Source organism: Myxocyprinus asiaticus, chromosome 26 (assembly GCF_019703515.2).
Source record: "Myxocyprinus asiaticus isolate MX2 ecotype Aquarium Trade chromosome 26, UBuf_Myxa_2, whole genome shotgun sequence".
In the NCBI taxonomy this organism is placed as follows: Eukaryota; Metazoa; Chordata; class Actinopteri; order Cypriniformes; family Catostomidae; genus Myxocyprinus; species Myxocyprinus asiaticus.
Window position 1 is genome coordinate 42107693 of NC_059369.1, and position 13273 is coordinate 42120965.

Below are 13273 nucleotides of genomic sequence, written 5' to 3' on the forward strand. Positions count from 1 at the left end.
TGCAGCCAAGTGTAAATGGAATGTGCATGGAAGGGAATGGAGCACGAAGTCCAGTGTGACTGCAGCTTGCAAGGCCTGTTTCACACATACTGTCACGTTTATGTGTTTTGTTCATGTTTTGTGTTCATGTCTTTTATTTTGAAAGTTTAATTCCTGTTTCATGTCAAGTGATTTCCTGTTTTATAGTCATGTGTTACCTGGTCATGTGATATCCTGTTTCCCTCCATGTTCATGTGTCTTGTTTTCATTGGTTCATTGTTTGAGTTAACTCATTATCAGTCTTGTCATGTCATTGCTTCATGTTTTAGTATCTAGTTATCTTGTTATTAGTTCAGTCTCAACATTGGTTGTAAATGTCATGTGGTTACCCATGTCCTCGTATTTAAGCCCTTGTCTTTGGTCAGGTATTGTTAATGTATGTTGTTTGCAAGTCAAGTCTGTCTGTTCATGGTTTTTGGATTTCACGTTGATGTAAATAAACTGCACTCGGGTTCATCACATCGTCTTCTTCTGCTTGTTGTTGCTGCCAGCTACGTTACACACACCGCATCTGCAGAGCGCAAGCGGGGCATGTTAAAACTGGGTCAAAACAGTTCATCGACAAGCTAAATTTGAGTTTCCTTACTACCTTATTGTCTATATCCTCTAAGTATTCTAATTCCTAATACATGACAATGGTACATAGCAAAGTTCCTTCTGCAGCTCATTTATTGGTCTCCTGTGTTACACTGAGTTTACAGTATGTGATAGCAGGAAATGTGATAGCCACAAATTCTTCCAGGTAATATGAGAACAGGAAGAAATACATCAGAAATGTATCAGCTTTTAAGCAGAATATCCAATTGCATGCTTCTGGATATACTTAACTCAGTTTTGCTATCAAATAGACAAATTATCCAACAAACATGTGAAGTGTAAAATGACTAAAATACTTAAGAATGTTTCATCTTTAAAAGGGGGGCTTTTTAAAGTATTTTCAATATGAGCTAAGATTGGCTCCTTAAAAACAAGAGAGTCATTCAGAAAAGTCACTTGAAAGTCTTACGTATCATTCGCGACTCTGTCTCTCGACACACATTTGTAAATATCTGAATATTTTGTCTAATGGGATTGTGGTTCATTCCCTCGTGAAAGACGTTAAGCACGCAGTCTTGTACCTTTGTCTTTTTGTCTGATTTTCAAATAATTTTTGCTTCAAATCAAAGTTTGTGATGTTGTGACTCACCTCAGAGCTGGTCGATTTGGTTCTCGGCTTAGAACTCGTTTATCAAGTTTTTTATGAAATGCCTGTGGAAGAAAGGAATGGGGAAAAATACCAAGTTGGCTGAAAAAGTGGGCATTTTGCTTTTAAGGTGCATTTAGCTTTTTTTAATATATATATATTTTTTCTTTGAATACAGCAACAATGACATATTTTTTTAGAAAAAAAAAAATAGATAAAAAGATTGAACTTGTTCCTGACATTTATATTTAAAAATGCATGACAGAGAATTTTAGAGCTTAGTCATGGTAGATGCAATATTTAATTTGCCACACGTGACAATGAGGATGTGTATATTCAGTTCAATGTGTTGAAATGTTATTTACCTTGGTGTCATTCATTCATTGACAATATTTTTCTAACTTTCAATGGACAAAAAGCTGCTGTTATTAAAATTGCTGCTGTTATTTATTTATTTGCTTTTTTGTAGTATGGTTATCACGAATACAAATTTATTAATGCACTACATAAATGTGTGTGCATATGTGCTTTGAAAAAATCAGAAAAATAAATGTAAGTGTTTTGCAATGTAGATGGTTGTTTAATGAACATTTCCTCAAAGGTGGAGGATGAATCTCAGTTGCCTCCGCATCTGAGACCGTCAGTCCATGCATCTTATCACATGGCTTGTTGAGCACGTTACCGTGGAGACATAGCGCATGTGGAGGCTTCATACCATCCACTGTGGCATCCACGCACAACTCACCACGCACCCCACTGAGAGTGAGAACCACGTTATGGCGACCATGAGGAGTTTACCCCATGTGACTCTACCCTCCCTAGCAACCGGGCCAATTTGGTTGCTTAGGAGACCTGGCTGGAGTCACTCAGCACACCCTGGATTCAAACTCACGACTCCAGGGGTGGTAGTCAGTGTCTTTACTCACTGAGCTTCCCAGGCCCCACCGTTCCTCCTTTTCTAAAGAAAAAAAAAAAAAAAAAGCACAAATCTTGGTTCCAGTGGGCATTTACAATGGAAGTCAATGTGGCCAATCGTTGGAAGCTTGAAAGTTTTGGTCACCATTCACTTACACTGTGTGGACCAACAGAGCTGAGATATTCTTCTAAAAATCTCCATTTGTGTTCTGCAGAAGAAAGTAAGTCATACATATCTAGGATGGCATGAGGGTGAATAAATGATGAGAGAATTTTCATTTTTGGTTGAATTATTCCTTTAAGTTGTAGGAAAGTATGGATACCCACTGGAACGTAATTAAACAAATGGTGTAAAGCTGAAGATTGTCACGTTTGAATGATTAGTACAGTCCAAATTTGAAATAAATAAATAAATAGGTTAATTTAACTGTTTCTGATCTATGTCAACTTAAATGAATTTGCTAATCTAGATCAACACAACCAGTTTATTTTTGGATTTGGCAACAAAAAAACTTTCACAGTAGCTTCCCGACAACAGAAAAAAAATAAAATAAATAATAACTTGGAAGATAGCATTCCTTGATGTGAGTCATAGAAACACATGCGCTTTTGTTTAATCACAGAGAAATAAAATAGGAGAAAAACTGTTATACCCTGCAAAATATGATGATATTATAAAATAATTTTGATGCTTGTGAGCAATCACTTAAAAGAACTACAGTATATTAAAATTTTAAATAAAAGCCACAGCTTTCTAAGCACGGCTGCTTTTGGTATGCCTCAGTTCCAAACTGAAGACAACAGGGAATGCCAATAATTTTCTATAAAAACATGTATGGTAACTTCCATACCTTCTTTCTGGAAATCATGTCCTTGACCTAAATTATACATTTTCATTTCCTCCATCAAGTTCTTTAAAAGAGAAGCCTGTTGCTGGATAGTGAGATCTGAGCTCTGAACATCATGTCTTTCTTCTATCTGTTCCTGGCCCTGCTGCTGGTCAGCACAGTTGCAGCCTCACACTTTTATGGAGGCTCAATGACTTTCAACCCTAGAAGAAACTCTGATGGAACCTACAAGGTAACACCTTTTAATAACTTACAGAATTGAATCTGAGTGAGAATAAGAGTTTTGCTTGGTTACTTCAGCTTTATGCTTCTTCCTGAGGTGTTCTGAAGTGTGCAGAAGGGAATTTTGAATTACTTCAGTTTTAACTTATGGATTTAAATCTTAAAGATAATTTCATAAAATATGGATTTTCTTTTTTGCCAGGTGGAATTCCGCTTCAAGGAGACCTACCATTCCTGTAACCAATATAACACCTGGGGATGCAGGTCTGGAGACTGCGGCAATGAGAACAGTTTTGCGATTGGTCAAGTAGATTCCAGTCCCAATGGCGGTAACTGGTGCCAGTCTGAGGGGGTGATAACAAAGACCATTTCCAGCAACAACCAATTTGAACTACTGTAAGTACACATATTTACAAGAACAGAAACCATTAGAGTAGAATTATTTAAAGTAAATTACAAATGCACATTTATGCATCAAATCTCTCAAATTGTCAACAGCAAAAGTAGTTGCTGCTGGATCTACAACACAGTCACAAATGTTGGAGACTGGAGTCTTCTCACGTATATTGATCTTGGAGTGAGATCGGACACCTCAGATCCCAACAGATCACCAATCACCACTACCCTACCCTTGATTAGGTAAACCAATACTATCCATTCATTTATCATTGTCATCATGCTATGTACTGTAATATTGATAGTAATCAAATACTGAATTCAGCCGTTTTGTATTGTTTTAGAGTTCCTCAGAACTGTCCCAGGAGGTACAATCTTTTAGCCTTTGATCCTGATGGTGACCAGGTCAGATGCAGATATGGCCTTAGACACAATGCAGAGTGTGGAGTTTGCAACCAACCTGCAGGTTTTACAGTAGATAAGGTAAGAAAAAATGAAATATGTCTGTGAAATATGAAAGAAATAACTGATGACAGACCGTTGAATTATTGAAAAATAAGGCACACCCAAGGTGGTAATGCGGTCACGACGTGCAGCGGTCTTGACTTGACTTGACCATTCAACGGCCAGAGCCAATTATTCTGCTTATATCATGGTTGCCATGAATTAAGAAATAGTTCAAGGTTTTATCTAAAGACATTTTCTGGTTTTCACCCCTAAATTGCTCTTGTAAGTGGAACTAATTCCGCCACGGATAGAATATATAATTGCACACCTTAGAACATCTGTCAACCAATCAGAATCAAGCATTCAAAAGACCTGTGGTAAAATAGAGATTTAGGCCCTTACATGAATGCACATTCTCATGAAAAGCAAAATGTCATTTTTTTTCTTTTCTTTCAAATGTAGAGTAGCTGCTCTTTGTCATATGACTACACATGGCTCCCTGGAGTATATTCATTTGAGCTGGTACTGGAGGATTTCCCCATGCACAGAATTACTCTCTCCTACACCAACCGACCTTCAGTGTCAAGATCTCCAATCAGTGTCATCAGAGATAGACGTTCTAATAATGGAAATCCACATCAACAGCCACCTGCTCACAACGGAGGCCATACTCCAAATAATGGGCATGGAAATCCACATCCACCTACCCAGCACTATCAAAAAACAAATGTCATCACCACAACTACAACAACCAAGACTGCACCTAGTACAATCACAACTGCAATGGCAACAACCACTGAACCTACTACAACCACACCTGCAACAACTACAACCATTTTACCTCTTACTACAACCACGCCTTCAACGACTACAACCACATTACCTACCACTACAACCATGCTTGAAATGACTACAACCAATTTTCCTACTACTACAACCACACCTGCAACGACTACAACCACTTTACCTACTACAACAAACACACCTGCAATGACTACAGCCACTATACTAGCTACTACGACTACCATGCCAGCAACGACTACAACTACTTTACCTACTACCACACCTAAAACAGCTACAACCACATTACCTACTACTACAACCAAGACTACAATGGCTATAACCACTTTACCTACTACTACAATCACACCTGCTATGACTGCAACCACTTTACCTACTACAACAAACACACCTACAATGACTACAACCATGCCTGAAATGACTACAACCATTTTGACTACTACGACAACCCCACCTGCAAAGACCACAACCACTTTACTTACTACTACAATCACGCCTGAAACGACTACAAACAGTTTACATACTACTACAACCACACCTACTATAACTATAACCATGCCTGAAACAACTACAGCCATTTTGCCTACAACTACATCCACATCTGCAATGACTACACTCACACCTGCAGTGACTAAAACCACACCTCAACCTTCTACAACCACACCTGAAACAACTACAACCACTTTATCACCTACTACAACCACACCTGCAACGACTACAGCCACTTTGCCTGCTGCCACAACTACGACTGCCTCAACTACAACTGATATACCTCCAACTACAACCATGCCTTCAACGACTACAGCCACTTTACCTACTGCCACAACTACGACTGCCTCAACTACAACTGATATACCTCCAACTACAACCACTTTATCTCCTACTACAACCACACCTGCAACGACTACAGCCACTTTACCTACTGCCACAACTACGACTGCCTCAACTACAACTGATATACCTCCAACTACAACCACGCCTGCAACGACTACAGCCACTTTACCTACTGCCACAACTATGTCAGCCTCAACTTCAACTACTATACCTCCAACTACAACCACGCCTGCAACGACTACCACCACTTTACCTACTGCCACAACTACGTCAGCCTCAAATTCAACTACTATACCTCCAACTACAACCAGGCCTGCAACGACTACAGCCACTTTACCTACTGCCACAACTACGTCAGCCTCAACTTCAACTACTTTACCTCCAACTACAACCACGCCTGCAACGACTACAGCCACTTTACCTACTGCCACAACTACATCAGCCTCAACTTCAACTACTATACCTCCAACTACAACCACGCCTACAACAACTACAACTATTATTACAACTACAACAACCACAATAAGTACTTCTACACCAACAGCAACTACTACTTTGCCACTGAGCAAAATACCTCTTCAGTTTTCCCTCCAAGGTATTGTGCCATTTTAAATGCTTTTTAAAAATGCTACAAAATTATATTGCAACTTTTTCTTATTTGTATGTTGCTGTTTCAGTTGATGGTCCAGCACCATCTTGCACTGAGGGTGAATATCTACCACGGTTCCTCCACCCAACACCTCATCATGGAGATCTCTTGCAGGCACACTTGAATGAGGAGCTTGAGATTAGAATTAAAGCTTCTGCAACTTTTTCAAGGTATTGAAATATACTGAAATAAATCAACAAAGCATGCATGTACCATAACTCCTCGTAGGTTTAATCTACAAGCTATAAGTGCATAAAATCTTACACTACAAGCAACATCATACTGTAATAGATTTCAAAGCATCTGATGGACACATTAAAAATTTAGCAATTGGATTAAAACAATTTTTGCACTCCTTAAGTTATATGTGCTTTTTTTGGTCATCCAGGATCATTGATGTCATCATTAGTGGACCTCTGAACAGTTCAAAGCACAAAACTAACACTGGAGAATATGTGATTAACTGGACACCAACTGCAGATAACTACGGCCAACATTTTCCATTTTGTTTCATTGCAGAAGGACAATATGGGTATGTTTCACTCAGTAAAATCATGTTAGTCCAAGTTCACATCATATCAAAGTCAATTTGTATTTAAAAATAAATCTTTATATTTTAAGGTCTAACATTTACCAATCTGAAATGAGGTGTGTCATTATAAAAGTGGAAGATGCAGGTAGGTTTCATTTAGGAAGAAATTTTTACTTTGACAAAAAGAGCATGTATACCAATGATAAGCAACTATTTTTATCTTTCAGGGCCCGTGGCGCACGTAACCTGTAAACAGGACTCAATGTCAGTGACAATTGAGAGATCTTCCATCAAAGGGATCCATGGCGATCATTTGAGGCTGATAGATCCATCTTGTCAGGTTAACTCCAATAGTACCCATGTGTTTGCCAGCACACCTCTAAATGGTTGTGGCACTCAGATGGAGGTGAGGCACCCCAACAGTTTACAAATGACTATTTATTACTTGTTTCATTTTCTTTAAAAGTTTTGAACATTTTGAACATGATTACTATATAGTTTGAGACTTAAACTGACGATTAGTTCTAGTGATTCTCAGCAACAATTTAAAAAACATCTGTTTCTTTGAAGGAGAATAATGATGAACTCATCTTCAAGAATAAAATTGTTACATTCGATGACCCCAAGGACATTATAACCAGGAAGCATGAAATAAATATTGAAATCTCTTGCAAGTACCAGAAAAGGAGCAACCTTACTTTAGAGTTTGATACTCACAGACCTGGCATCAACTTCTTCGAGAAAGGCTTTGGCTCCTTCAGCTATCAGTTTGAGTTTTATGATTCTGCAAGTTTCTACAACAGAAGAGATCCAAACTCATACCCACTGGAGTATGATGTGGGACAAATGATCTACATGCAAATTGAGCCCGTCACTCCAGTCCAAAACACTGAGGTCTTCATTGAGTCCTGTGTAGCGACACCCTACGATGATCCCAATCACCCAATATCTTATCCCATCATCACAAATGGGTGAGATTCAACAAACGCAAATGCAGGACACCTTTGTCACATCAGTTTGGCCCACAAACTAATCAAAATGTCTTTTCTTTTCTCAGATGCAAAGTGGATGAAACTGTTCGGGTTTTCTCTAATCACAAACCATATTTCCAGTTTGGCATGGAGGCTTTCAATTTCATTGGGCTGCACGACCAGGTCAGATAGTTCAAATACTTTAATTTATGAGTAGCTTCAACGTAGCTTCCCCAACACTGCCTAAAAGTAAAAATGGTAATCATAGGCATGCATATGTGTGCGCAAGAGGACACAGTGTGTCATTAAGAGCAAGCAATATCTCCACTTTAACTTTGTTTCTGCCTCTCTCTCTCTCTCTCTCTCTCTCTCCTGTCTTTCCTCTGCAGGTGTTCATCAGTTGTTCAATTATTATATGTGAGGCAAACAATCCCAACACCCGCTGTTCTCAGGGCTGCATTAACAGAACAATAGCTCCACCATCACACCAACACAGCAAAAGAGAAGCTCCCCTCCAGACCTCCAGTCACTTCATCTCCCAGGGACCCCTGCGACTGAAGAGGAGTGTGTCGGGTAAGTCTTGATTTTGCATCTATAGTTTATTCAACTTGTGTAATAGATGATTATATACAAAATCAAGAATTCCTTAACTCATATTTCAGAGGTCAACGTGAGCCAAAGTGTGAATCTGAACATGGTTGTTATCACTGGCGGTCTCCTGGCAGCAGTTGCCATGGTGTGTGGAGTGACTCTCTACAGATCCAGGAGGCCAAGTGTCAGATACCAACCCTTGCCAACACATGAGTTTTGAGCATGTCAGCTCTGTTTAATAATTTCTCAAAGCATAATGCTCTATATTTCTGTGCATCAGTTTCTAAGCATGGAGATCATTTACTGTATGTTTCTACAGCTGGGATTAAGGAACAATAGGATTTAAAGGGAAAGTAAGTTTTCCTTTAAAAGGACTTTTGTACTGAATTTTAAATAAAGTACTGTATTTTGTCAGTAAAAGCTTATTTGGAAATACAACAACTTTCACTTTAATATTTATTAAATATTGTTCACTGGTTTTTATAATCATGTAGTGCAAAAGGTAAGAAGTAGAGCTATATAATTACTCTGTACTGTGCTGCTTAATCAATAAAACAGCTTTGCTACTGAAAGGCTATGTGATTTCAAAAAGAGCAACAGTACCGCCTCACTACTAAGAAATTTAGTTACACTAATAACATTATTTGTAGCAACACTATTGCTCAACACTGGTTATTTTATCGCAGTCAAAGCTGAAGTGTGACACTTGTGTCACCAAACAAAATTGCAAAAATAAACATCGTTTTCAAACGGATTTTTGCCTACACCCTCCATCTGCAATCGGTTTAACTAACAGATAGGGTGCTTCTCATTTCCTAAATTGTACATACTCATTTCCTTGCTCTTCCGTCCTCGAGCCTGTGACCCGGAAACAAAGTCTGCCATCATTAAGGACGTATCAATTCTCTAAATGCACCACGAGGACCCAACAATCATGCTACAGTCCAAACCACTGAGATCACATTTTTTCCCTATTCTGATGGTTGATGTGAACATTACCTGAAGCTCCTGACCCGTATCTGCATGATTTTATGCACTTCACTGCTGCCACAAGAATGGATGTTTAGATAATCGCATGGATGATTGTTGGTGCCAGATGGTCTGGTTTGAGTATTTCTGTAACTGCTGATCTCCTGGGATTTTCACACACAACAATCTCTAGAATTTACTCAGAAAGGTGCCAAAAACAAAAAACATCCAGTGAGCAGAAGTTCTGTGGACGGAAATGCTTTGTTAATGAGAGAGGTCAATTGTGGTGAGAAGAATATCATCTCAGAATGCTATTCTGAGATTCGGGTTGGTGCTGTTACATGAGGGTACCTACACAATATGAGGCAGGTTGTTTTAATGTTGTGGCTGATCGGTGTATGGATACTAGTGTTGGGTAAGTTACTCTAACAAAGTAATTAATTACTAACTACTAATTACGCCTTCTACAGTGTAATTAGATAACTGTACTAATGACACTGTCTGAAAAGTAATTGCATTACTTATTAATAATTACTTTCTAAAACCCTGATCAACCTCGACCAGATGACAAATACAAGGATAGACATTAAACTGTTCTTTTAATTCTTTCAAATAAATCCTATAAAATCAAATAAACTATTCATGAACTGGTCAAAGAATTTAAAGGGGCGGCATTAAATTAGAAAACATACATTTTAACATTAGACGTTAAATTTCGATTTTAAATTCACTATTGTTTTATATAGAATTGTACTAGAATCTATACAGTACTTAACACAATTACATCAGAAGTAAATTACTGAAAAATTAAGATTAATCCCTTACTTTAATTTTTCCCAATGAAAAAGTAATTTAATTACAGTAATTAATTACTTTGTAATGCATTACATCCAGCACTGATGGATGCACTGTGGATCAAGCTTAAATGTCCTTTGTCACTTTACCCATATGCATCCTTTTTTATAAAATTTGCAACATTTACAATCCACATTAAACATGAAAATACCACAAGATAAAGGTAACCCAAGACTGTCCTGAGAAATGTAATGATGTTAGACTTTTTAAATTACACCAGTAAACACTCATACTAATACTACAATTCACTAAGAAAACTAAAACTAAACTAAAACTAACAGACTAACTGTGAAAACTAACAAAAACTGAACTAAATTGTAATGACAACTTGAATATAAAATAGAAATAAAAACTAAATAAAAAATCCAAAACTATAACACTTGCTTCGATTCCTCTGTCCTCGTTTCCTTACCTTCCATCCTTTCCTCATTTCCTAAGAAGGTGGAGCAAGGAAACGAGGACACAAGGGGGAGAAGATTAATAACAGTCACATGACCCATCAATAGCGACTATGCTGATGGACAGTATATTGTGGTAATCATCTACTTACTGGCTACTTCATTGGTTCCCATGGTTGCCGTGGAACCCTGGATTGACGCAATGGTTAGAGGTACCATGCCTACGGAAGCCCGTTTGGTCCATAGTTTATAATTTTTTTTCTGTTGTGTTTTCTCGTGATCACAACTTAATTTTCTCATGATCTCAACATAAGTCGTTTTTCGTGATCACGACTTAAGAGTAAATTACTACAGTATCATTCCAGAGACGTCATTCAGTATTGTAATGTCAGAGATGCAGGAGCACGTCACATATCTCATTAATCAAGGCCTGATGGCAGCTGAAATCACTGTATACATTTAGTACTGTATCGGAGCTTTATTTATTTAGGGGGTAAAAAACGTGATCTGTGACGTCCGCAGCTTCATTCGTCTTAAAATCACGTGACTGCTTTAGTATGTGGTTCAAAAGAAGCGCAAATCCCAGTACAAGTTTGAACGCAATACAGTCACATAAGCACATTTCACTCCCATTTTAATAAAAAGTTACAGCCCATCCCACAAGCATATTTATTATCCAATCTAGACATTAATAATCAGTTATTCATTTACTCTCAGACATGTATTTTTTTACAGAACACAGGAACTTCTTAACTCATATATGAAGCCTTTGGGCCTTCACTTGGTTATTACATATTTTATTTATAAGTACTTTAGTTAAAAAACAGACGAAAACGACAGTGCATAATAGTAGTATACAATAAATTGTATTGCTAGTTGTGCTTCATTTTTTGACCAACAGATAGAAGTAAATTGAACCTTGTACAGAAGCTTTGAGTACGAACCCAATTTTAATATATTTGTAATGAAAACCCTTTTGCTTCAGAAAGCTTCATTTTCCCATCATTACTCCATGGATACCGGATTATAACTGAGAGATGCAGGTCAGCAGACTTCCAAGTCACTTGAAACAACTAAGATAAAATCCATCTCCTTGACCAAGACAAGCCTTCTGTTGTGATAAACAGATGCTGTGCCTGTGACGTCAGGCACCAAAAGGTGTTTTCTCGCGGGAACTTTAAGTCGAAATCACGAGAACAAAAGAGAAAATTAAGTCGTGATCACGAGAAAACAAGAGAAAAAACGTGATAAACCATGGACAAAATGGGCTTTCGTACATGCCATCACTGCTCAGCTCAATATTTTCATAGCCACCAATGTTAAAGTATCATCGGTATGTGTTTGTCTAAGTTTACTCTATAAAGCGCTCGTGTTTCGTGGTGAATGCAGCTTATGCACTGAAAGCACTGAACTGTCATATGCAGTTCTTGGTAAAACTGCGCCATCTTGACATGATATTCATGTAAACACAGCTGTTAAAGCATTATGAGAGTTTAAGCAGAAGGAACAAAATCCGCGTCGCCTTGATGCGATATGCAATCTCAGCCGTTAATATATACGACGTGACTGTACGCAGACATTTCAAAATATCGGATCTGTAAAGTATATGCAAATGCAGCCTAATAGACCTGCTGCTGTCTGTTATTGGCATATTGTTAATATTAATAAAAAAAAAACAACATTGACACGAAAAAGAAAGAAACACTCACTGTTCTTGGCTGGATAACTTTAGTAGCTACCTACTACTACAAGCCCATACATTTCAATGACAGGTCTGCTTCTCAGTCAAACTCTGACAGCTTTGAATCAATATTAATGTATATCTAATAACACAGTAAAGATTATGTCAATAACTGGAGTACTTTTATTTTGTATTAGATTACTTTTCTGTTTTTTATATTATGCTGTTTAAATGTTAAATTGCTGCTGTTACTGAAAAACCTAAAGCATTGTTTACTCTGCTCTCTGTTTTATTACTAGCTCTTGAATAATTACTTTAAAAGCTTGAAGCAATGCTTAGCCTACCTTCTTAAGAAACACTTGAAGGCGGGGGCCTAGGTAGCTCAGCAAGTATTGATGCTGACTATCACCCCTGGGGTCGCAAGTTCGAATCTAGGGTGTGCTGAGTGACTCCAGCCAGGTCTCCTAAGCAACCAAATTGGCCTGGTTGCTAGGGAGGGTAGAGTCACATGGGGTAACCTCCTCTCGGTCGCGATTAGTGGTTCTCACTCTCAACGGGGTGCGTGGTAAGTTGTGCTTGGTTCACTGAGAGTAGCATGAGCCTCCACATGCTGTGAGTCTCCGCGGTGTCATGCAAAACAAGCCACGTGATAAGATGTGCAGATTGACTGTCTCAGAAGCGGAGACAACTGAAACTTGTCCTCCACCACCCGGATTGAGCTGAGTAACCGCGCCACCATGAGGACCTACTAAATAGTGGGAATTAGGCATTCCAAATTGGGGAGAAAAGGGGATAAAAATAATAATAATAATTTTAAAAAAAGAAACACTTGAAGGCTACAATGTTTTAATTTAATTTGTTAATATTAATATTACAAATTTGATTTAAATAAGGAGTGTTTTCAGTTGCATTTATTTATTTTTCAGTTGTTAATGGGAGCAA

The 13273-nt window shown here is 38.0% G+C and overlaps 1 protein-coding gene across 1 annotated transcript; it reads left to right on the top strand.

Annotated features, from left to right (window-relative positions):
- Nucleotides 1-6225: 6225 nt before the first annotated feature.
- Nucleotides 6226-8847, top strand: LOC127416920 (CUB and zona pellucida-like domain-containing protein 1). The gene is made up of 9 exons (XM_051656521.1): nt 6226-6280; nt 6363-6504; nt 6723-6866; nt 6956-7011; nt 7094-7272; nt 7437-7837; nt 7924-8020; nt 8227-8410; nt 8500-8847. Exons 4-9 carry the CDS (start codon nt 6978-6980, stop codon nt 8646-8648), a joined length of 1044 nt encoding a protein of 347 aa, XP_051512481.1. The 5' UTR covers nt 6226-6280; nt 6363-6504; nt 6723-6866; nt 6956-6977; the 3' UTR covers nt 8649-8847.
- Nucleotides 8848-13273: the final 4426 nt, after the last annotated feature.